The sequence below is a fragment of the Onychomys torridus genome, chromosome 18 (genome assembly GCF_903995425.1).
Source record: "Onychomys torridus chromosome 18, mOncTor1.1, whole genome shotgun sequence".
In the NCBI taxonomy this organism is placed as follows: Eukaryota; Metazoa; Chordata; class Mammalia; order Rodentia; family Cricetidae; genus Onychomys; species Onychomys torridus.
The window spans coordinates 61,299,149-61,324,895 of record NC_050460.1 but is presented as its reverse complement, the minus strand read 5'-3'; the positions used below and the strand labels follow the sequence as shown (position 1 = coordinate 61,324,895).

The following is a 25,747-nucleotide window of genomic DNA, read 5'->3' as shown; positions in this document are numbered from 1 at the left end:
GAAGTGAAGAAAAAATATTAAAATAGGGTGTATGGGATAGAATAGCCAAGAAGACATTGTTTCTCTTAATTTTTTTTAATCTGAGAATTAAATTGAGGGTATTAACCTTGTTTCTCATCTCCAGGTGAAGATGCTGCCGACGCCTTCCAAATTTCATTACATCTTCAACCTTCGCGATCTTTCCAGAATTTGGCAAGGGATGTTAACCATAAAAGCTGAAGAGTGTGACTCGATCCCCATTCTCATGTCACTCTTCAAGCATGAGTGTAACAGAGTGATTGCAGACAGGTGTGCACTGCAGCCCTGACATTTACACACATGACCTGAGAAGCTAGGCCTAATTAGTCTAAACTTCTAGATTGATGCTTGTATTACCTACTCAGAGCCATGGATAAGGATTATTGTCTCAAAGTGTGTGTGTGTGTGTGTGTGTGTGTGTGTGTGTGTGTGTGTGTGTGTGTACACATGCTCATGGAGGCCTGGTGTCTTCTCTAACTTCTCTCCACTTTATGTTTTTGAGACAAGTTCTCTCACTGAATCCATACCTCACTAAGTCAGCTAGACTGACCTGCCAGAGAGCTCCATGGCTCCTCCGGCCTCTGCCTTCTGAGAGCTAGGGTGACAAGGAGTATGCTACTGTACCTGGCTTTTACAAAGGTGTTGGCTATCCAAACTCAGGTCTCTGTGTTTGTGCCTGAGCCCTTTGTCCACTGAGCCATCTCCTTGGCCTGTGTGTCAGTTTCCAATGAGGCTTGAAAAAATATCAATGGCGCTTCTCACTTGCCTGTCACTTTAAGAAAGTCCTCTGCTGGTTCACCCCACACAGCTGCAACAGCATCTCTTCAGGGACCATGACACCATCAGAGAGTTGATACAGTTTAGCGGTGAATTTCAGCTATGTATTTTCTTAAAACGGTGATCATGGCATGAATGAAACCTCATATCACCCCATTAAAGTTCAGTTGTCTCTCTGAGCTACAGTTTCCTCATCTGAGAGATGTACATGGTGACACACAGGTAGACCTCTACAGATGTTAGCAACTCTTCTGTCTTCCCTCTGTGGCACTGCAGGTCTGATGTGGTCATGTGCCTGCTCCTCACTTGCCCTGCAAACCACAGGGGCCTGTTGGCTTCACCTCAGCAGTGGGGCTGTGTGCCCTTCTCTGAATAGAGGGCATAGTGTTTCCTGTTGTGAGAAGAGGAAGGTGCAGGGTTGGGTAGAGACGTGCTTCTCTTGTCTGTCTGTCTCCTGTTCAGTGCCCTGTCCTTTCAGGTTTATAACTCCTGAAGATGAACAGTGGTTTAATATACAACTCATTCGGGCCATTGAGGAGAACATCAGCCCTGAGATCGCGTCCACTATTGCCACAGAACCATACTTTGTGGATTTTCTCCGTGACATGCCTGAGCCCACTGGTGACGAACCTGAAGACACTATGTTTGAAGTGCCCAAAATCTACGAATTGGTACTTACTTTCATCTCTTAGAGGTTTTCAAAAAAAATTTTTTTTTCTCAGCAAGGATAGGGGAGGAGCTCATGGAGTCCTGTGTCAGCTAAGGAGCCATTGACAATTGATGGCTATGGAAGAGGGAGGGTCACTTTTCTTCAAGGCCCTGAGAGGCTACCTATGTTCTAGGAGATGGTCCAACACCCATGCACACACAGGCAGCACTAAATATATTCAATGGGTATTAAATTTATATATATACATATACATACATACATACACACACACATACATACATACATACATACATACATACATACATATATATATATATGGATTGATGGATAGACAGACAAAGAATAAACACCATGTAAGCTATATGGAATTCAAATTTCAAAGTTCCTAGATAAAGTTTCGTTGAAACATAGTCATGTACACTTGTTTGTGTTTTGTCTGTGACTGTTTGGCAAGAGCATTTGCAGTAGCAGTGGTAAGGATCACAAGACTAAAATATCTATTTTAGCCATTATGGAAGTTTGGCCAGCCTTGGCCAGCCGTCCCAAGATGGAAAATGTAACTTTGAAAATGTTTTGTCCAACATTCTCAGTCCCTTGATAAAATATTGAGGAATTGGTGTGATACAACTTTAGTGAATTAAATAGAGACATGCCGTTTTCCTACATTAATAGATAGATCTGTGGTTGGAGAGGCGGCTCAGCAGATGAAAAACACTTCCTGTTCCTCCAGAGGAGCTGGGTTCAGTCCCCAGCACCCACATGACAGTTTATTACTTCCTGTAGTTCCAGTACCAGGGGATCTGACACCTCTGGCCTCCAAGAGCCTCTGCATACATAAGGTTTACAAAACTTCTTCAGGAACACACATACACATAAATAAAAAATAAGTAAAAAGAGGTAGATTTAATGAAATGAAAACAGGATTGCAAGTGAATTTGGGGGCGGGGAGAAGATCACATATCAACATAATTATAAAGTGCGTGTGGAGCAAAAGACCGATGGATAAAACTCAGTAGGTAAGGCTTTGCTTCACAGCAACAAGGTTGTGGATTTGGTCACATAAACGGCGTAAAAGTTCTGTGTGTTTTCAAAAAGCCAAACTACTAAATCACAGACTAAAAACAGAAAAAAAAATTGCTACATCAAAAAATCGGAGTCTTAAATATTATTTTTTCTCTCCTATAGGTGCCAAGCTTTGATTTTCTGTGTGAAAAACTGCAGTTTTACCAGAGGCAGTTCAATGAGATCATCAGAGGGACATCTCTTGACCTGGTGTTTTTTAAAGATGCGATGACTCACCTAATTAAGGTGCTGTTGACTACTTCCTGGTATCTGTTGCTAAAACTTAGTAACTGAGGTCAATGTACGGTGAGAGCATCCCTCCTACCAGGTATCCCTGAGAAGAGTAGTCATGGTTGAGTCAGCTCCTTGTTTCTGAAAACAGTGGATTCTTAAGAACCCCTTGAGCCCACTCACACAGCAGCGCGTGTTTTCCAAAGGCGGTTGGATTTTGTGCCCAGAGATTCTGGCGTTCTGATTCCTAGTACTCCCCATTCTCGGACGAAGCTTGAACAGCTTGGGAAGAAATGCCCCTTCTTGGAATTATGCTTAATTATTGTGTGTGCAAGCACATGTGCCCATGCCCACAGAGAGGCCGGAGGAAGATGCCGGGTGCCCTGCCCTGTCACTCTCCGCTTTATTTCCTTGACATAGGATCTCTCACTGAAACTGGATCTCTGGCAGCCAACCATCTCTGGTGATCCTCTCTGCCCTCATCGTGCCTGGCGTGTTTTTACATGGGTTCTGGGATTTGAACTCAAGTTCCCATGATTGCACAGCAAGGACTCTTTTATTGATTTATTTGTTTTGAGACAGGGTTTCTCTGTGTAGCCCTGGCTGTCTTGGAACTCACTCTGTAGACCAGGCTGGTTTCGAACCCAGACTGATGGGGAAAGACCAGTGCACAGGACTGACAGGGAAAGGAGGTATTTAGAGGTAGCTTGGTGTGATCCATTGATGGAAAGCTGCCAAATAGGTTATTCCCTTACATAATTGGATGATGGCAGAGGAATTCTTCCCAGCAGTGATGACATCATGTAAGGATACAGCCTCAAAGTTGGTAGAATTCTTAATGTCTCGGGATTTCCACACAATGCATCCAACATATTAGTTAATAAACTCCCACCATGACAATGATATGGGGGCTGTGAGAGCCTCATCTAGGTGCAAAAAATGTAATTGATAAATATATTTCAAAATGTGATGTAATCATGCATAACCAAAGTGTTATTACTGATTTGACATCTGGATATATCATATGTTTAAAAAAAAATAGTTACTTTTAGGAGCTGGAGAGGTGGCTCAGTGGTTGAAATCACTGGCAGCTCTTCCAGAGGAGCTGGGTCTAGTTCCCAGCAACCACACAGTGTCTCACAACCATCAGTAACTCCAGTTTCAGGGGCTCTATGTCAACTTCTTCTGGCCTCCTTGGGCACTGCATACATGTGGTATAGAGACAGATAAAACATGTACAAACATAAAATAAATAAAATCTTTTAAAATAGACACATTTATGGATAATAATGGATTCAGGGATCCATCTCATTCTTCTTCATTGGTGACATTAATATAAAAGACTAAAAGATGGCTTTTCCCCCCAGTGTCAGCATGGCCTTTGTAAGCCCTGAGCCTCCATTTGCCTGTTATCCTTACTGCAGAAACCAGTCACAGAAAGGTCACACCAGGTAGAGGGCCAGCTCCCACGGGCTTTTCCCAAAAATGTCTCCTTTACTCTTGCTAATCCCAGAATTTTGATACTTTGAGAAAAGAGATGGTAAAGCCAGTGTTCCTTGTAGATAGGCGTCTGTATGATTCATTGTAACATACACAGTGTGGACAACTTTAGCTTTAGCCCTTTCTTACACTTTGTGTATCTTCATCAGCCAGGAAGCCTCAAAGAAATTAAATAAGGGCTGGAGGGATAGCTCAGAGGCTAAGAGCACTTGCTGTTCTTCCAGAGGACTGGGGTTTGGCTCCTATGACCCACATTGGGTGGCTCACAACTGCCTGTAACTCTAGCTCCAGCAGATCTGATATCCTCTCTGGCCTCCTTGGGTACCTGTACAACATGTACACTGCCCCCAGCCATACACACACATAAAAATAAAAGTAAGTAATGACATGTGCACATAAATACACAGTGGTGAAACAGAAGAGAGCAAAACCAACCTGTCCTTTTTCATGACGCACATATAGGTGGGCAGAGCAACCGAAGGGGCTGGAGACAGCTCAGTAGCTAAGACCACTGGCTGCTTTTGCAGAGGACCTGAGTTTAGCTCCAAGCACCCATATTGGTGACTCATAACCATCTGTGACTCCAGCTCCAGAGGATCCAGTACCTTCTTCTGACCTCCGGGGGTACTCCCTACACACACACACACACACACACACACATACACACACACAAATAAAAAAAGAAATTGAGTTAGATAAAGCAATGCAACATGTTAAAACATCAACAACAACAAAATCCGGGACAGAGCATTGTTAGGAAAGAGTCTAAGGTAGTCTGGAAACACGTAGTTGGACTTTGGCTCCATGAGTGCAACAAAATATAGACATTTGCACCCATTTTTCTGATGAACACTCTTCTTTCAAAACTAGATCTCTCGGATAATCCGAACATCCTGTGGTAATGCATTGCTGGTGGGTGTCGGCGGCTCAGGGAAGCAAAGCCTTTCGAGACTGGCCTCTTTTATTGCTGGGTACCAAATATTTCAGATCACATTAACCAGGTAAGATGGGCTAAAACTCAGTGACGTGTCATCCTGTAGTTCAATGTTTATGTTTAAAAACATAGCGCTCTGGTGTATTGATTTACCTCAATTTCTTTTCCTTGAATTTTTATTATTTATTTTGTGTGCATGTGTGTCTATGTGTGGGCATGCCAAAGTGTTCTTCTCTCACCACGTGGGTCTTGAGGGATTGAATTCAGGTCATCAGGCTTGATAGCAGGTACCCTTACCCACTGAGCCCCTTCTTTCTAAGTAAAATTTCATATATAAGAGGATACACACAGATTATGGATAAAGTCCACCCACAGCCAAAGACCTGCATGATAATGGCACCAGTCAACATGCCAGCATGGATGGGGGACATTTCATAAGACCCTATCCATAGATGAGGAGCTACAGGCAATCAGTGGCTGCTGGGATCATAGAGTCTACCTTCCAGTGGCTGGCTAAGCCCTGGCTCTCTCCTTAAGTGGGATCATGGAGTCTACCTTCCAGTGGCTGGCTAAGCCATGGCTCTCTCCTTAAGTGGGATCATGGAGTCTACCTTCCAGTGGCTGGCTAAGCCCTGCCTCTCTCCTTAAGTGGGCCTCGCACTCTTTCCATCTGGTAGAGACTCCAGCCCCAGCACATCTTCCCTTGTTGGTACTGAGCCAGAATCCTGGATGTTTCTGAATCTGTGATCCCAGTGGGTGGCCTTGTCACTTGCACTATGATACCCTCTTCACGTGACATTTCTTCACTGTCCTTGTCATCAGTTTACCCTTTAGCTACAACACTTCAGAAAGGCCTGTTGTATTATTACATATCAAAACCGCTGCCTGTGGCACTTCTATCTACCAGGAAACAGGGGGATAGGAAAAAGCCCAGGAGCTTCCATATTCATAATCAGTAACCTCCTCATTACAGTATTTCAATTACTTAGGCCAAATTGCATAATATATCTGTAGGCGTTATCTGTATCTAGACACTTAGTGAGCTGAGCACATGGCTGTGATATCTAATTTGTCACTAATTTTATTCCTAATTTATTGCGACTGCCCCACCCCCTAAACCAAACTCATCCAGATTTCAGATTAGTTTTGGATATTAGATGTGTATTCACTTGGACAATATCTGTTGGTTAGGGTGGTTGGATAGAGTTCATATTCATTTTCCTTTCCCATTATGATTTATGGGTCACTTCCGTTAAATTCTCCACCTCTCTGTTCTTGAGATGTATAGAACATACTTCTTTTGAATGGCAACCCTTAGTTCTTTATCTCTGCTCCGCACGTTTTCTGGCAGACACCATTATTCAGTTTGTGTTGGAGTCAGTGCAGATTTTTTGCTCTAATTATCATGGTTTATTACTGTGTCTTGAGATAAACTATGGCTATATATGTTAACATGTTACTTTTAAGTTTATGTGTATGCATGTGCCTACTCATCTGTATGCTCAAGACAAGTGTGCAGTGCCCACAGAGGCCCGGAGCTGGAGTTACAGGCACATTAGAGCTACCCAGTGTGGGAGCTGGGAACTAAATGGGTCCTCTGCTGGAGCAGCTAGTACTTATAATGGCTGAGCCATGTCTCCAACTTCATTAGAACCTTTGAAAAATCATCTACTGCTTCTTTTCTAGGTCTTACAACGTGAGCAATCTAATAGAAGACTTAAAGAATTTGTATAAAGTCGCCGGAGCTGAAGGCAAAGGCATCACCTTCATCTTTACGGACAATGAGATAAAAGATGAGGCATTCCTAGAATACCTTAATAACTTGCTGTCCTCGGGGGAGGTGGGTCTCTGAGAGGGGCAGCTCACAGTGAGAGAGTATGTAGCATACGTGTGTGTGTGTGTGTGTGTGTGTGTGTGTGTGTGTGTGTGTGTGTGTGCATGTGTGTGGATATATATGCACATGTGTGAATTTGCATGTGGAAATTCCAAGACAGCCCTGGCTGTCATTCCTCTCAGTCACTCTCCACCTTTTGTTCATTCATTTGCTTTGGGCAAGAGATTTCTGGTGTGCCTGGGACTCTGGCTGGCCAGTAAGCCCGGGATCTGTTTGTCTCCATCTCCCCAGGGCTGGCATTGCAAACATGAGCCACCACGCAAGGCTTTTCACCTAGGTGCTGGGGCTCAGACTCAGGGCCCCAGGACTTGGATTATGTCACACCTGGCTTTTGTTAGTTTTTAAAATGTGGGTTTCTGGAGACTGAGTTTAAGTCGGCATGCTTGCAAGGCAAGCACTTTACCACCTGAACCGTCGTCTCCCAGCCCTTAAATCCAAATTTCATTTGTGTAGGAAGAACAGGAACTTTAAAAATGCAAGACTGTTTGTCATACATTCTGGACTTGAGAAATGAGATTTAGGCATACTCGTTGTTGTGGGTTATTTCATTTTATTTTTGTATTTGTGTGAAATGCATGCTGCCTACCTCCATATTTTTTTTTGTGTGTGTGTGTTTTATTCCCTCTTAAATACAGTTCCTGGCCTATCTTATATCTTCAGCTTGGTCCTATGCCTCATTTTATTGTTCTACCTATGTACCAGTTGGGAGTGGAGAATGGGTGAATGAATTCTGTTTGCTGGAAGGGGTTGGGGTGGGTTCTTGCATTACTGTTTCCCATGGCCACCCACCCTTCGTACTTCGTTAGAAGGTCACGAGCACTCAGCACATAGTTGTACTAATGGCTGAGATTTATAGGAAGTATACCCAACTGGGACATAAGTAGGAGCCATCCTGGACTGTGGAGATGGTTTGGTCAGGAAAATGCTTGCTTGAGGTTAATCCCCAGAACCCATGCATGGTGGTGAGTTCTTGGAATCCCCATGCTGGGGAGATGGAGATGGGGGCATCCCTGGGGCTCCTTGGCCAGCCAGCATAGCCTATCCTAGTTTGTGAGTTCTAAATCAGTGAGAGACCATGTTTAAAAAATCAAGGTGGATGGTGTCTGGAGAATGGCCTCCACATGCATGGGCATGCACACCAGCACACATAATGGGCACCCCCACACACATGTGAACACCCCCCACACATGTGAATACCCCCACACACATGTAAACACACAAACACATGTAAACACACACACACACACACACACACACACACACACACACACACTCCATGTGTAGTCTTGAGGAACCAATGTCCAGGTGTCCTGTGCTTGCCTGAGGGGCCATATAAAACATGCCTCCCCTTTAGGAAGAGGGGTTGGCGTGTGTACCCCATGCTGTTTATATCATGTTTACACTCAGGAAAGCCTGTGTGGGGATTCTGAGTTCGAAAATCTTGTTAGAGCTGTCTGGACTCCCAGAAGAAAAGCAGGCCTTTACCATATATTGGCAGTGCTTGCATGAATAGTTTAAACTCGGGGGAAACACTTTATCAATTAGTAATGGAAGAGATATCCCCAAAGCCACGTTCCCAGACACCAGCCAATGGGAAACCCCCAAAGCACGCCCTTCTCACGGTCAGGCCTTCCACTGTTGACTCTGGCCAGCACACTGGTGGTTGCTGATGCTCGATGGGACCAGGGCTAAGTGCATTGTCTTGAGAGCAGAGTTGAAAAGACCTGCCAATCACTAGAAACTTGAAAGCATTGATTGGAGGGGTGGAGGGGGGACCATTCTTAGGGTGACAGCTTCTTAAGGGGGGGGAGCACTGTGAACTGCTCTTGATTACTGTGCTCAATAAAGGAGTCATGCTCTTGATAATGTCTGGCAAACTTGGCATGTGGCTGAGGAGCAGCAGAAAGGGGGTGGTGGTGGTGGTGGTGGTGGTGGTGGTGTGTGTGTGTGTGTGTGTGTGTCAGAGAGAGCGGGGGAAGAAGGGGGGAAGGGATGGAGGGTGACTAACCACACTTACAGCAGTGGGAAATTATTAATTATTTAAAATACACATCACTTCCTCACTTTCTTGTATGTTCTTCCAAGATCTCCAATTTGTTTGCCCGAGATGAGATGGATGAAATCACCCAGGGCCTGGTGTCGGTGATGAAGAGGGAGCTGCCTCGCCACCCTCCCACCTTTGACAACCTGTATGAATACTTCATCAGCAGATCCAGGAGGAACTTACATGTTGTCCTCTGCTTTTCCCCAGTGAGTCTTCCTTTTTTATGTAGATAGAATCAGGCATCTAATAGGTGACCTTCTCTGATGAGCTACTTGATCAGAAACTAGCCTTTCTTTCATGAAACTAAAATGAGATTTTTCTAATACCACGCTCCCTGGACCCAAAGCTCATCACCAATGCAGCCATTTAAGAGTATGTGAGTTATCTGAGGCTACTGTATAGCTTACCCGTTCACAGATTAACAAGAAAAGTATATTATTTGAATTGTGAAGAATTTAGTGATTCAATCCTGCCCATCTGTATCCCTAATATGGACATAACATCTAGAATATTCTTGATGGATTTTTCCACCTTTGAGTATCTCTAGACCACCATGCTTGCCAATCTAGCAGCCATTTGCCCCATGTGGTTACTTGAATTTTAATTAGTTAAAATTATGTAAAAATACACATCCAGTTCCTGGGGCCTGTCAGCCCCATTTCCTGTGTTCACTGGCCACATGTAGCCAGTGGCTACCATGCTGGGAAACACTGCTGGAAAGCATGCATGTAGGACATTTTTATCCTCTTGGGATGTGTACAGCTCTGCTCTGTCTCAGAGGGCATCATTCCTCTGTAGGGTGGAGACAGCCTGACGTCTGAACTCTTTCTCTCTTTTTCTCTATACAATTGAGTTTTCTCTGTCTGAGTTTTTCTCTGGTCCTGCCTTGTAAAATGAGCCCAGTTCCTTCCTCTCCTACATACTGTACTTCTCAGACACTTGGAGGAGGTCTCTGTCTCTCTCTAACTGCGTCCCTAGAGGGGTGGCCTCTTCCTTCAGCTGCCTGTGTTACTGTGCCTGTTAGGGTCAGAGCCTATGGCCTGGGTGGCTCAAGAGGCCAACTTTGGCCACTGGTACTCAGTGAGTCAGTTAAAGAGACAAATTAATAGTGAAAAACAGAAAAGGGAAATTTGTTCAGTGTGGTCAACATTGGCAGGAAGAACAAAAGGGGCCCAGGGACATGCTCCTTCACTGCCCATCCATCTTCCAGGTCCTGCCCTGAGGTTTGAATTTAGATAGAAGGCAAGAGCTAGGGTAGCTAAGTGGTCAAGGTATGGTCCTGCCAGCCATCATTATCTGGGCTCCAGTCTCTCTGTCTCTCTGTCTCTCTCTCTCTCTTCCTGGAGACAAGCTCCTCCTCTAACTAGCTCCAGGCTTCAGCCTTTTCTTTCACACAGCATGACATCCTAGAGGTATTAACTTCTTAGAGTCCATTGTTTGAATAGATAGTCAAAGGGAGGGTTTAGAAGATCTTCTTTTCACTCGGGACTGTCACATCACGTGTGCTCTCTCCAGGGTCCAGCACCGGCCCCATCCCCCCCACCCCCTCATCAGTTTGTCATGTTTCTCTTAGAAGAAGGTAGTTCCTAGACGTGAACCCAGTATGGCAGCCATTTTCCCAGGACAGGGAAGAGCTGAATACTGCACCTTCCTTCAGCTAAACACTGACTTGGTATTCTGCTGCAGAGCAAGCAGGCGGTTTTTAACCTTCAGCATCACACTGCTGGCCCAGGGTGTGAACATATCCCTCTGTCCAGCTGGCCTTCAAACCTTCTCTGTGTCTCATGTCTTCTGACCTTGCTCTCCACAGGTTGGTGAGAAGTTCCGGGCCCGATCCCTGAAGTTCCCTGGCTTGATTTCTGGCTGCACCATGGACTGGTTCAGCCGCTGGCCCAAGGAGGCTCTGATTGCCGTAGCCTCCTACTTCCTTTTGGATTATAACATTGTCTGCTCCGCTGAGATCAAGAGGCAGGTTGTGGAAACCATGGGACTCTTTCACGACATGGTTTCCGAGAGCTGTGAGAATTATTTCCAAAGGTGTGTGAGATTAACTGGAACCACAGAGTTCTCGCCAAAGAGGAATTAAATCTAATGACTCTTTGCATAGCCTGATTTTTTTTTTTTTTTTTGCACAGACCTAGCCACACCGCATTTTTTTGCATTGATTTCCTAGTGATTAAATAATGAAAAGATGCCAGATAAATGAGATTTAAAAATTAACTAGGGGCCATACTTTTAAATACCTCTTTACCCTCCAGGACTCCAAGTAGCAGATGCTTAATGAATCACAGTTTCATTTGCTTAATTTTGTTTTGAAAATGACCTAAATAATTCCTTATAAACGGTTCAAATGAGCTTCTTATCCCAATGCATTATTTATTCTGATTAAAGAAGGACACTGTTTTTAAGTTTCTTTATTGCCTTATGTTGAGGGAACATTTTAGGTTTGGCATTTACATAGCCGAGTCTTATCAAAGCTTTTCTGGCAATTAATTATGAAACAGGACTTTAATTGGGTACAGAAGAACCACTCAGTAAGAACAGCCATGGATGGCTTGCTCATTCTGAGCAAGCTGCCCACAAAACCGTAGGGTTTCCTTGCCCCACAATGCATGGGAGCCAGTGGGTAAAGATGTCAGGTAGGATTAAAGGAGGGTCTACAAGGGCCTGCAGAAATATTGAGCTCCCTGCTTTGGGTGAGTGTGTGGGCTTTGCAAGGCGCAGAGCCCGCTTGAAAAGCTATGCCTGTTTTTCTGTGCAGAGTCTGGGTGGTCCTGGGACCTCTGAGGATGTCCATGCCTTGAAGTGTTTGCTTATGCCAACTTCTTCCTTTTGCTAGGACCATGCCCAGTCCATCCCTCTTAACTGATTCTAGGTGTTTCTCTGTCTCTCTGGAGTTAGTGGGCACGAACCCTCCCAGTTAGGCAGACATTATTGCTCCTTTTCTATCATCCGGCAACATCAATTTCTTTTTATTTCTCACATGACCACAAAATGTATTTCTTGAGTTTTGGAAATTGTTCTATGGCCTTCAGACTTTTCCCATTTTCTTACATTGAGGAATGGTTTCTACAAAATGATTTTGCAAAGTGAGTGTTTTCACAAAATGCTCTAGTGATAGCTACATACATGTCTGTTCTTCGCAAACAGACAAAAAACAAAAACAAAGCAATCAAAAGAAACTTCGAAAAGGTTAAAAACCCTCAGAACTCCAAAGGTGAGCCTTTAAGTCAAAACTCAGAGTCTAGACTTGGACCTGAGTTTCTCGAGTTAAATCACCCCTTTTGTTTATTTCTGTGGTTATTATAATGACTGAAGCGTAAAGCTCCCAGCCAGTTGAACCCCGAGTCTAGTGCGGCTGTTTGGACTTGACTTCAAGAACAATTAAGCTAGACGGGGGAGAGACTGGTCTTGTAATGAGCAGCCAACAGTAGCTAAGTGAAAAGAAATTATAGCACACATTGGCATCATCCCCACTGTCCCCCAGTCTGTCCGGAAACTTCCTGTTGACAGAGCATGCTCATGAAGGCTAATTTATTTAATCTTCACAAACCCTCCTGGGGTTATGCAGCCTCCTTCTCTCAGCTTCCCCTATGCTGAACACCAGGCCAGAGCAGGACCCCGTGAGGGCAGAGATATGTCCAGTGTTTCCCATGGCCCTCTGGGATGCCAGGTACTGCCCATAGCTGTCAGAGAGGGTGTGACATCGGGGTACTTCACAGAAAGACAGGAGAATGACCGAGGGGGGGCTATTTTTATATTCCACTTTCAGATACCGCCGAAGAGCCCATGTGACCCCCAAATCATACCTCTCATTTATAAATGGTTATAAAAACATCTACACTGAAAAGGTGAAATACATCAATCAACAAGCGGAGCGGATGAATATCGGTAAGAGGAATGGCCAGTTTTGTCTTTTTTAGGGTTTGTTTGATGGCGATCCCAGCCTTCTATTGAGTGGATATTATTGTGTTTGAAAATCAAACACTTTTTGTTTTCTTAGATTTTAAAAATTATGTATATGTGTATATGGTTGTGTGTGAGTGTGTGTATGTGGCTGTGTTGTATGACTGTGTGTGTGTATGTGGCTGTGTGTGTATGTGACTGTGTAAGTATATGTGGCTGTGTGTATGTGGCTATGTGTGTGTATGTGACTGTGTGTGAGTGTGACTCTGTGTGTATGTGGCTGTGTGTGTATGTGGCTATGTATGTATATGTGGCTGTGTGTGTATATGTGGCTGTGTGTGTGTGTGGCTGTGTGTGTGTGGCTGTGTGTGTGTGTGTGTGTGTGTGGCTGTGTGTGTATGTGACTGTGTGTGTATGTGGCTGAATGTATATGTGACTGTGTGTGTATGTGACTGTGTGTGTATGTGACTGTGTGTGTGTGACTCTGTGTGTGTGTGTGTGTGTGGCTGTGTGTGTATGTGACTGTATGTATATGTGGCTGTGTGTGCGTATGTGGCTATGTGTGAGTGTATGACTGTGTATGTGACTGTGAGTGCAGGTACTTATGGAGAGGGAATTGAATCCCTTGGGGCTGGAGTTACAGGAATTTGTGAGCTGTCCTATGTGGGTTCTGGGAATGAACCAAGGTTCTTTGCAAGAACTGTACAGACTCTTAACCTATGAGCCATCTTTCCTGCCCCTAAATACTATTTTTTTTTTTTTACAGTTGTTTTGGTATTTTGAGACAGTGTCTCCTATAGTCTACACTGGCCTCCAACTCGATGTATATAGTCCAGGATGACCTTGAGCTCCTGAGTGTTTGTTCACTCCAAATATTAATTGGATTATTAAAAGTAGGTCATGTTAGCAAAGGCCTATGACCGGGTAAAAAACTAGGTAGTTGTGAGCACAGGGCCTTTTCTTCCTCTAGAACCATGGCTAATGGCTCTTTCAGCCCTGGGTTCCCTGTGTTAGGTGTGGGTCACAGTCCCTGAGTGCTGCTTGCTGACCAGAAAAAGCCATCTTGTGGGGAAAAGCGTAACTGGAACAAGACAAACCTGGGGCTGGGGAGATGGCTTGGCAGGTAAAGTGCTTGCTGCCCCAGCATGAGGACCTGAGTTTGAATCTTACAGCACTGGGCATGTAAGAAAAGTGATCAGCCTTGTTCTAAAGACAGGTATGTTTCTGTCCGTGATGTTGTGTTTGGTATGTATGTCACACACTGTGCTTGGCTTATACATAGTCAGTAGTGAATGCATACCTGATGTGAGGCTGGGCCATAACCAGCTAGGGCCTCTCCATGTCTGTGTCTGTAAAGGTCTGGACAAGCTGATGGAGGCCAGCGAATCTGTCGCTAAACTCTCACAGGATCTCGCTGTGAAGGAGAAGGAACTGGCCGTGGCTTCTGTGAAAGCAGATGAAGTAAGTTTGCATGTACCCTGTCCCTACCAACAAGGGATATCTCCCCATATTTAAAAAGTACTTTTACACTGCAATTCTCACATAACTGATTAAAATAACTTATAAAAATCTTTATTTGAAAACTTTATTAAAATAAACAGGACATAAGCCTACAGATGAGGGGTGGTAAGGCAGCCATCCAGGGACACCCTCTGCCTGGTCTAGAATGTTCTTTTGTCTCTCTCTGTACCTAAGCTCTTGCTCTTAGTTACCTGTATGTGGACTTTCTCCTTAACTGTGAGTTAGATTAAATCTCATCTTTAAGGTCCTTTCATATTCTAATTTTTTTAGAGGAGCCAAGCAAGGCTTATCCAAAAAAAAATTTTTTTTTTTTTAACTGAGTAAGGAAAAGGCCAAGGTGAGGGAGGGTTTATGGAGTAAAAAACAGAACAACCCAAAGGCCCTCTCCCATGGCAGTAGTACACCTGTGTGGCTCATTTATGTCCAACCACCTCTTTCAGACTGCTTTCACAATCTGAGAGTCGCTTAGAAGGTGGCGACCTGAGCCTGGACCCTCAGCCAGTTGCTGAATTGGATGGTATTCTAGGGAAGCATTGTTAAGCACTCACCAAAAATTAGCTACTTTTAGTATTATTATAGGAGACTCAATATGGCATCTTACTTTACTCCATTGTACTTGAATTGTTTTAATTGTCTCTAGAAGGTCATAGACTGGAAATACCATTTTTATGAAATCTTACATTTGTTTATATATACTCTTAAGATCAGGGATAGCTCAGAAAATGAAGTATCACACGGTACCATTCAGAGGAACTATTTTTAAAGGTTTAATTTTTAATCATGTGTATATATATGTGTGTATATGTATGTTCGCTGCATGCAATACCCATGGGAGCCAGAAGAGGGCGTCTGATCTCCTGGAGCTAGAGTTACAGATGATTGTGAGCCACTAGATGTGGGTGTGTTGGAACTGAATTCAGGTCCTCTGTAATAGCAGTCAGTGTACCTAACTGCTGAGCCATCTCTCCAAATCCCTCCAACTACCTTTCAATACACATTAAAATAGAGGTGACTTAGATGGAGAACTTTGCTCTTACTTTCTTCTTTTACGCTCTAGTAACTAAGTATCTCACAGACACACAGCTATACATTTTACTTGAAAGGGTTTGGTGGACTCTCTTTACTAGGTGCTGGCAGAAGTCACCGTGAGTGCCCAGGCTTCAGCCAAAGTGAAGAATGAAGTCCAGGAGGTAAAGGACAAAGCCCAGAAGATCGTGGATGAGATCGACAGTGAAAAGGTGAAGGCAGAGTCCAAACTAGAGGCAGCCAAACCTGCACTGGAAGAAGCGGAGGCCGCCCTGAACGTGAGCACCACCCCCTCTCCCTCTGGGGCAAATCTTACAGGATGCTGGGCTTCATCTAACTAACCCTGGAACTTTGTAGTCAGGCATTGGAGTGGAGTTCTTAGCTCCGTTAGTAGCCTCACCTAGAGACACATGTCTCCACTGGCTCCGTTTCCTCAGCTGCAGGCTGTAGTGTGTGTTGTTGCTCCCCTTCCTGAACCAGCCTTCCGTGGGAACCAGGAACCAGAGCCGGCGGACAGTGGCTTAACCCTGGGGATGGCCAATCTTTTGACATTGGGACATGAGACTGTCATCTACAGATATGTTGGGTTGCACTTAGTGCTATCCTAGAACACATGGGGCTGGGGACCCTCAAGTTGGACATGTCTCCTAAGAGCATGGATAGATTCAGATTACAGAGACTGCCTTGTCCTAGACACTCCCCTCTTTCAGACCCTCTGGTGGCTCTCACTTCTCTAAGGATACAGTTACAAGATGGCCTCCAGCCATCCTCCTGCCTCAGCCTACCAAGCAATTTAAACTGTATGTGTGTACCACAGTGCATACAACAGGGGCATGGCTCTAGAGGCAGGAGATTGGCCTTCCCTTCTCATGACCACCAAGTTGATTCACATAATCTTGTGTCAGTGTACTTAGTTTTATAGGTCTCCACGGGCATGATAATCCCTCATGGATTCTTGAAGTTTCATATAGGCATTAGAAATAATACAACATTGATAGTGTTCAGTCTGTCTTGTAGTCGTGACCTTTCCTGTCCCAACCTCCTGGTCCCAAGTAACCAACTCAGAGGCTGAATATGAATTATAAATGCTCAGCCAATAGCTCAGGCTTATTACTAACTAGCTCTTACAACTTAACCCATTTCTATTAATCTATGTACTACCCCGAGGCTCGTGGCCTTTTTACCTCTAACCCATTCTGTGTGTCTGACTCATTGTCTGTCTGTCTGGAACTCCTCTCACTCTGCCCTTCCTCATCCCATCATTCTCAGTTTGGCTTTCCCATTCCTAACTTTATCCTGTTCAGCTATTGGCCAGTCAGTTTGTTTATTAAACCAATTACAGCGACAAGTCTTCACAGTGTACAAAAGGATTTTCCGCAGCATTGTCCGTCTATTATTTTAGTATCTGCCTATTATTTATACCTATTTATTCATTTTATCTATCTATCTATCTATCTATCTATCTATCTATCATCTATCATCTGCTATCACCTATCTACAGTCTACTAGTCTACCTGCTTCTGTTGTTGCTAACAACCTGACTCCTATGTTTTGAACTTTGCCCTTGCTGTTTGGTCCCGACATACAGTATGACCCACCCACATAGAAGCACCTGTAGGGTTCTAGAAGAATTATGACCTCTTACCTTTGGCTGTAGCTAAACGTCTTCTTCCATCTGCCAGGACTGCTTTTCCTAATCTTCATTGCCCAGTCACAACCATCCTTTGAAGCTGGGCCAACCTTCACTCCTCCAGAGGCTTCCAGTTCTTCTGGGCTCTTCTTTGATTTGCCATCGCTCTATGCTTCTGTCACGACAGATCCTCTTTTAAAGGAGTTGTATTTTCTCTGCCTTCTTTGGGAGATTGGGAAGGCAAGGCCGTTTGTGTTTGCCCACTTTGCTTTCTGTAGGAGAATGCCTGTAGCTGTTAAATGGATGAATAAATATATGGTAATCATCTAGTTCCATGTCTAGGTCACACCCTCCACACCCTTTATGGGCAGCCATGAAACTGGGTGAATCTTAAGATGTTTTATTGATCTTGCTCTCCTTGTCTTCCTTGTCTTGGATGTCAGGTGTATTAGTTACTTTGCTGTTGCTGTGATGAAACACCATGATGGGGGAAACTTATAAAAGAAAGAGTTTAACTGGGTTTGTCGTCCCAGACGGCTGGAGTCCATGGTGGTGGAGCGAAGGCTTGTGGCAGGCAGCTGGGGCAGTGGCTGAGATCTCACACACCAGTCCACAAACAGGAAGCAGAGAGCACACTGGGAAGGCCCTGAGTCTTTTGAAACTTCAAAGCCTGACCCCAAGAACATACTTCCTCCAATGAGATCACACCTCTGAATCCTTCCCAAACTGTTCAGACCAACTGGGGACCAAGTATTCAAGCATGTGAGCGTATGGCGATCATTTTCATTCAACCCATCACACCAGGCAATGTCTTCATGTAAATGCAGCTCACAGCCCCTAAGTGTATTTTCATAAGCCTTTTACTGTAATAAGTGTTCTTGTTTCCATGGACTTTCTCCCCCTTCCAGAGACAGGACAGGCCTAAAAATGAAAACTAAAAGGAAGAATTCTGATATTCAGGGCTCTGTCTGCTTTCTCTTTAAAAATATTTTTTCTTCATCTTCATTGTGTGTGTTGTATGCATGTGTGCATATTTGTAGTGTGAATACATATGTGTGCACAGGTGTATGCATATCTACATGCACATATATAGAGAGACCAGAATTTGACATCAAATGTCTTATTTTTTGAGGCAGGGTCTCTCACTGGGCCTGGGGCTGATTCATTTACCTTCAGCTGGCCAACAAGCCCCTGAGATCCTCCCCAGTGCTAGGATGCAAGCTGTCTAAATGCTGCATACCAATTATGTTAGCGGAGGTCTGGGCAGTGGGCAATGAGTGATTAATCCTGTAAGTCAGTCAATGTAAGGGGCAACAAAGCAGGAATAAAAGCCAACAAACAGAAATCTGAACCTAATCATGAAGGAGCCATTATGCAGAAACCTTCAAATTTGATCCCTGAGGAGATAATGTTAGGAGTTGGAAGATGAAATATGTTTTGATTGTTTTCTGTTTTAATCATTTAGAAGTATTAGGTTTCCGTATATAAGTCTGTTAATACCACTCAGGGAAAAAATGTATTCCTGTTCCTCACTACAGACCATCAAACCAAATGACATTGCCACGGTCAGGAAGCTCGCTAAACCACCTCATCTGATTATGAGAATCATGGACTGTGTGCTGTTACTATTCCAAAAGAAAATTGACCCTGTTACCATGGACCCAGAAAAGCCTTGCTGCAAGCCCTCATGGGGAGAGTCACTGAAGGTAAGAAAAACCTTTGGAAGTCTAGTGAGATACATCATGTTCCAGGACATGAAGAATCAGCCAGACAGGATGGCACATTGCAACCAGCTACCGTGTATTCAAGAGTGTCTCTTCAACTTCACGTTATTCAGTATTTTCTCCATCACTGTCATACAAAACTTGTGGTAATCAATTTATAAAAGGAAAGGTTTATGGTTGAAGCACATGGCAGAGGAAACTACTTAACTGAAGCAGGAAGTAGAGGGAGGAAGAGGAGGGGCTGGGGTTCTGGTATCCTTTGTTTCTTGAATGTGAAACGTGCTCCACAGGCTGATGCATTTGACTGCTTGGTGCCAAGCTGGTAGCTCTGTCTTGAAAAGGCATGTAGACTTTAGGAAGTGGAACCTTGCTAGAAGGAGATAGGGGCACTGGAGGTGGGCCTTGAGTCTGACCCTACTTCCCAAGTGCTCTGTGCTTTCTGTTCTGCCAAGATGCAAGAAGCTGAGGTGTCCCGAATGCACACTCCTGTCACCATGGAGCTCATGGCTGCCATGCCTTCCTCTTCAATGTCAGATCAATTGTACCATACCCTCCAAACTATGAACCATGACAAACCGTTTCTGTCCATAAGATGCCTTCATCATGCATTTTTTTTTTCACGGCAATAGACAGTAACTAGTACACCTTCCAGAGCCGTAACTCCATGATCTAACTTGCTCTCACTAGCCCCACCCACTGAAGGTTCTATCATCTCCTCATAGCACCATGGCTATGGGGCAAAGCCTTTGGCATGTGGGTCTGTGGTGGTTTGAATAAGAATGACACCCATAGGCCTGTCTAATTGAATGCTTCATCACCAGGGAGTGGAACTGTTTAGAAGGATTAGGAGGTGTGGCCTTGTTGGAGGAGGTGTGTCACTGGAGATTGGTTGGGGTTTCAAATGCCCGTGCCAGGCCCAGACTCTTTCTCTGGCTGCCTGTGGATCAGGATGTCGCTCTCAACTACTTCTCTGGTACCATGCCTGCCTGCCTGCCTGCCTGCCTCCCACCGTGCTGATAACTCTCTGAAACTGTAAGCAAGCCCCCAGTTAAATGCTTTCTTTCATGAGTTGCCTTGGTCATGGTGTCTCTCCACAGCAATAGGACAGTGACTGCGACAGGGTCTTTCTAAAAAAAAAATATTTTTTTATTTCTATGTGTTTTGCCTGCGTGTATGTCTGTGCATCGTGTGCATGCATGGTGCCCACATAGGTCAGAAGAGGGAGTCAGACACTGGAGTTAATTGTGAGCTATCATGTGGGTGCTGGAAATAGAACCCAGGTTCTCTGCAAGAATAGCAAGTGTTCTTACCCCTGGAGCCATCTCTCCAGCCTCCTAACATATGGGTCTTTGAGGAGTGTTCAAGATTCAAAATGTACACAGAGATATTTTGAGGTTCAAAACCCTCTAAAAAAAATGAAATATGCCCAGAACCAGCGTGTTAACCAGCTTGGTGTCAGTCAAGCCCCATATCCAGAAGGTGGTCTTTAAAGTTGGTGGTAGTTAGACACATTTACTGCACAGGAATGTGGATTTTCATCTCTCTCTCTCTCTCTCTCTCTCTCTCTCTCTCTCTCTCTCTCCCCTCCTCTCCTCTCCTCCCCTCCCCTCCCCTCTCCTTCTCTCTCTGTCTCTGTGTCTCTGTCTCTGTGTCTCTCTCTGTCTGTCTTACTATGTAATTAGAAAAAAAATGGCCAGTCCACAGGGTTAGGTTGGCCATTGCCGGTAGGATCAGTTGGTTGGTTGGTATGTTTAGAGTCAGTTGATGCTTACCTCTTCGAAAAAAAAAAAATCAGTTGGTGACTTAGCTACTCCTATGTTGCTGTGGTAAGACACCGTGACCACGGCAGCTTATAGAAGAAAGGGTTTATTTGGAGCCTACAGTTTCAGATCCTCATGGTGGGGAACATGGCAGCAGGCAGGCAGGCCCTGGAGCAGTAGCTGAGAGCTCACGGCTTGAGATACAGCCACCAGGCAGAGACCGATTGAGGATGGTGTGGGCTTTTAAAACCTCAAAGCCTGCCCCCAGTGTGACACACCTCTTCTGATGAGGCCACACCTCCTAATCCTTTCCCAACAGTTCCATTGACCCGGTGCTCAAATATATGAGCCCTTTTCATTCAAACCACCATAGTTGAGCAGTTCATCCCAGGATTTCTTTACTCTGAGGCCTGAGAGACTGCCATGCTCTCTTCCAGCTGATGAGTGCTACCGGATTCCTGTGGAGCCTGCAGCAGTTTCCCAAGGACACCATCAACGAAGAGACTGTTGAATTACTGCAGCCCTATTTCAACATGGAGGATTACACTTTTGAAAGTGCCAAAAAAGTCTGTGGGAATGTGGCTGGCTTGCTGTCCTGGACACTTGCTATGGCAATATTTTATGGCATCAACAGGGAGGTGTTGCCTCTGAAGGTACATTTCCCTCCACCCTGTAAATCAGTGCTTGGTAAAATCAATCATAAGAATTACTGTTAGCAGACAGACTGTGATTTAGACCAAGAGAGGCAAATGCTTCTGTAACCATGTTTTAATTTTATTATTTATTTAGTCGTTTAGTTTTGCAGTTTTGTAATTTTTTTTTGTTCCCTGGCTGGCCTGGTACTAGCTGTGTAGACCACGCTGCCCTGATGCTCAAAGAGCTCTGCCTGCCTACGCTTCCTACTTGGATTAATCCCACTGGGAGTGAAGTCGTGTGCCGCCATGCCTGACTGTTGTTTTTTCTTTTATGTCCTTTCAAAGTTTCTCTTCTTTTTCTTTCCTTCCTTTTTTAAAAATATCTAGTGCACGCTTCTTGGCACTGCAGGCCACAAAAACTGACTTGTTCGCTTCAACAGGAAATTAATTTGTTCAGAATAATAAACTGCCATAAAGGCCAACTTGGCAGGTCTTTGAACGTTCAGAGATTGGGGACTGAGTTTGCTCATGGCATTCCAAACTAAGCTTATGGAAGTTCAGATCAGCACCTGGAAATGTACCCTGATCTCGAACACTGAATGAAGACCTGTCGTGAAGTGTAACAAAAATAACCAGAGTTGCTTGTGGAAGGAGGAAAGTCAGGGGCAGGAGATGGCTCCACCGCTAAGGACTTGCTTTGCAAGCATAAAGACTGAAATTGGATCCCTAGAACACATGTGAGGAGAAGTGGGGTAGCTGTAATTCCTGGGGTTCTGTGGCCCGTCAGTATAGCTGAATGGGTGAGTTCTGAGTAAGGAGTGAGAAACCCTGTTTCAAAAAACAAGATGGATGACCCCTGAAGAATATCCTCACCTACACATATTTACACACACACACACACACACACACACACACACACACACACACACACACGGTTAAAAGGGAAGTTGCTGGGGTCCAAACTCAGCACCAGTGCTGCTTCTCTTCACTAGAAGGAAACGGACAATCTCAGGGGTGCAGTCAAAGCGTTGGGTAGTAGCCACCCTCAACATATATACATGCACATGCATGCTGCTTGTACCCAGTCAGGGTGTCTTCTGTGTCTGAGGGGACAAAAATCACCCTCAGGGATTCAACGATGCATAAAATACCCCGCCATACCCCCAGGGCTCAAACTCAACCCCCATACTCCCATTAAGCTGAAAGAGCTGCCATTGCTCGTTGCACTGTAGAAAATGGGTGGGCAAGCATGGGTGTTGCCTTTCCTCACGAGAAGCCTTTTAAGACATGACTACCTCTTTAATTAAGCTCGACATACATAATTCTGAACGAAACAGAAAATAAAGTTTTAATAGAGGGAAATGATGAGAAAACAGCAAATATGCCCCAAAGGAAGATACCAAATGAAAACTTACTAGAAATGTAGAATTCAGAGTAAAGGCTCATAAGAACAAAGTTTTTTTTTTTTTAATTAATAAAAAATATGATCCATCGTGAAGATCCAATTATAATGCTTCATGAAAGAAATAAGATAGTGTGGAATTAAATAAAACCTTAAAAGGCATAAAAATCCATTTGTATCTTAAGTGAGAACCAGCAAAAACACCCTGGTGGCTTGAGACTGTGGCACATGCCATTGGGCCTTGACAGATCTAGGGGTAAGAACCAGCCTCACATGGGCCAGACACAGCGGCGCACACCTTTAGGCCCAGCTCTTGGGAGGCAGGGGCAGGTGGATCTCTGGAGTTTGAGAATAGCCTGGTCTACATAAGAACCTGCCTAAATAAATAAGCAAACAAGTAAACAAGGAAGAAAATGAGATGTTTATCAAGGAACTTCTACCCCAGAGAGCTCTGGCTATGTATTAGCGACTAATTATTTTAAAGCTGTAAAAAACAGATAATTACCATGTTGTAGGATTTGGGGGGTGGGGAACCAAAACTACTGCAGTAATATTTATCCTTGTATCATTTTTAAGAATTAAAAGCCAGAGAGAGGAAGAATAATACAAATGTAGGGGAATATTAATTAAGATGCATTCAAATGGTATAACATCACAAAATTGTATCATCACTTGAAAAAAAAAATTTTTTTTTTTTGAGACAGGGTTTCTCTGTGTAGTTTTGGTGCCTGTCCTGGAACTCGATTTGTAGACCAGACTGGCCTCGAACTCATAGAGATCCACCTGGCTCTGCCTCCCGAGTGCTGGGATTAAAAGTGTGCACCACCACTGCCTGACTAAAAAAGCATTTTAAGGGGAGATGGTTCAGCCATTAAGAGTGCTGGATACTGTTTTAGAGGACCTGGGTTCGAGTCTCAGCACCTACATGATGGCTCATGACCTCAGTTCCAAGGGCTCCAATGCCCTCTTCTCAGACATACCTGTAGGCAAAACACCCAACCACATAAAATGATTTTTTTTTTAATTTAAAAATATTTTAGGGATTTGGGGCAAGGATTAGAGTTTACTAAGGGAAAAGAATAAAAATGTCCTTTTGTACTTTCTTAGCACAATACTTATATGTAAGAAAAACCAAAGCTTTTAAAAATTCTTCCTTTGCTTTGTTGCATTTTCTGTGTTTTCCATAGTGAACATTAATAATTAAAAGGGAAAAAATTAATAAAATATCCCCAAGACAGCCTGCCTCCCCAGTTGCAAACACTGAAACAGATGACCTCAGAAGTAGCATCCACTGCAGAAATTCTGTGATTTATGGGATAATTTACAAACTAAAGTCATGAATGTTTCATGGAGCTTGTGTGGCTCTGTATGAAGCACTTGCCCTTCTTCCTAAGGCAAACCTGGCCAAGCAGGAAGGCCGCCTGGCTGTGGCCAACGCAGAACTGGGGAAGGCCCAGGCCCTGCTGGATGAGAAGCAGGCTGAGCTGGATAAAGTGCAGGCCAAATTTGATGCTGCCATGAATGAGAAAATGGTGAGTAATGAGACGGGTAAGCTGATGCTCTACAGAAGGAGCTTGGCATTTAAACCAAGTGCAGTTTTTAAGCTTTTACTTAAGAACACAGACATGCTTGATGGGTACTATGTGATGGTTCAGTATGTGTGTACGTGGGATAACGTTTAAATCAGGGCACACACTTATCTCAGGTATTTTCATTTCTCAAATAGCATCATATGTGGAACCTATTTGTTGTTGTTGTTGTTTTTTTTTTTTTTGGTGGAGCTGAGGATCGAACCCAGGGCTACCACTGAGCTAAATCCCCAACACCTGTGGAACCTATTTGTGTATCTATTGCTACCCAATCTTACATCCATCTATCTCTGTCTGTCTGTCCACTCATATCTATTATATCCATTCATCTATCTGTCTGTCTACCTACCTATTTATATATCTTTCTGTGTATCTATCTATTATATATATCTGTCTATCTATCTATCTATCTATCTATCTATCTATCTATCTATCTATCTATCTATCTACCTATCTATCTATCTATCTATCTATCATCTATCAATCATCTATCTGTATCTGTCTATCTATCCAGACAAATACACATCTATGTCTATCTGCATATCTCTTTATCCATCCATATCTATCTGTCTATCTATCTATCTATCTATCTATCTATCTATCTACCTATCTATCTATCTATCTATCATCTATCAATCATCTATCTGTATCTGTCTATCTATCCAGACAAATACACATCTATGTCTATCTGCATATCTCTTTATCCATCCATATCTATCTATCTATCTATCTATCTATCTATCCATCTATCATCTATTTATAAATGACATAAATCAGAAGGGAAACTTGGGGTTAAGGGAGGAATGGAACCATCAAAAGGAGAGGGATAACCACAGGGGAATGGATATGAGCAAAGTACATGCCTGTATGGAAATGTCATAATGGTAGCACCAATCCTAATTGCTCTTAACAATAAAAACCTGGAGCCAAGTATTGGGGTAAATGCTGAAAAATCAGTAAAGGAGCCAGCCACTAGAAAGATTTCTTACTTCTACCAAATCTTCAGCTTGAAAAGGAGCTGAGCTTCTGTCTCCTCCTGCCTTATATTCCTCTCTCTGCCCAGCCATATCAGTTCCTGTCTCTACCTCCCTAGTGCTGGGATTAAAGGCATGAAATCCCAAGGGCTGAGATCAAAGGTATGTGCCACCACTGCCTGGCTCTGTTTCTCTTTTAGACTGGATCAGTTTTGTGTAGCCCAGGGTAGCCTTGAATTCACAGAGATCTGTCTGCCTCTTCCTCCTGAGTGCTGGGATTACAGGTATGTGAAATCACTGCCTGACCTCTAAGGCTAACTAGTGGCTTAGCTCTGATCTTCAAGCACACTTTATTTGTTAGATCATAAACAAAATATCACCACGCATAATGAGACCCATTATTTTGTATACTGACCAAAAATTAATTAAGGAATAACATCATTTTTACCT

The 25,747-nt window shown here is 43.8% G+C and overlaps 1 protein-coding gene across 2 annotated transcripts in view; it reads left to right on the top strand.

Moving 5' to 3' along the window:
* Dnah8 (dynein axonemal heavy chain 8) overlaps positions 1 to 25,747 on the top strand; it is a 234,034-nt gene that overhangs the window by 115,440 nt on the left and 92,847 nt on the right. For both annotated transcript variants that reach the window (XM_036167928.1, XM_036167929.1), the window contains 13 exons: positions 125 to 288; positions 1,274 to 1,466; positions 2,651 to 2,773; positions 5,129 to 5,259; positions 6,879 to 7,032; positions 9,172 to 9,336; positions 10,941 to 11,167; positions 12,903 to 13,021; positions 14,394 to 14,497; positions 15,685 to 15,861; positions 18,752 to 18,919; positions 21,135 to 21,350; positions 24,129 to 24,266. In XM_036167928.1, coding sequence (XP_036023821.1) covers positions 125 to 288; positions 1,274 to 1,466; positions 2,651 to 2,773; positions 5,129 to 5,259; positions 6,879 to 7,032; positions 9,172 to 9,336; positions 10,941 to 11,167; positions 12,903 to 13,021; positions 14,394 to 14,497; positions 15,685 to 15,861; positions 18,752 to 18,919; positions 21,135 to 21,350; positions 24,129 to 24,266 — 2,079 coding nt within the window. The remainder of the gene's footprint in view (positions 1 to 124; positions 289 to 1,273; positions 1,467 to 2,650; positions 2,774 to 5,128; positions 5,260 to 6,878; positions 7,033 to 9,171; positions 9,337 to 10,940; positions 11,168 to 12,902; positions 13,022 to 14,393; positions 14,498 to 15,684; positions 15,862 to 18,751; positions 18,920 to 21,134; positions 21,351 to 24,128; positions 24,267 to 25,747) is intronic.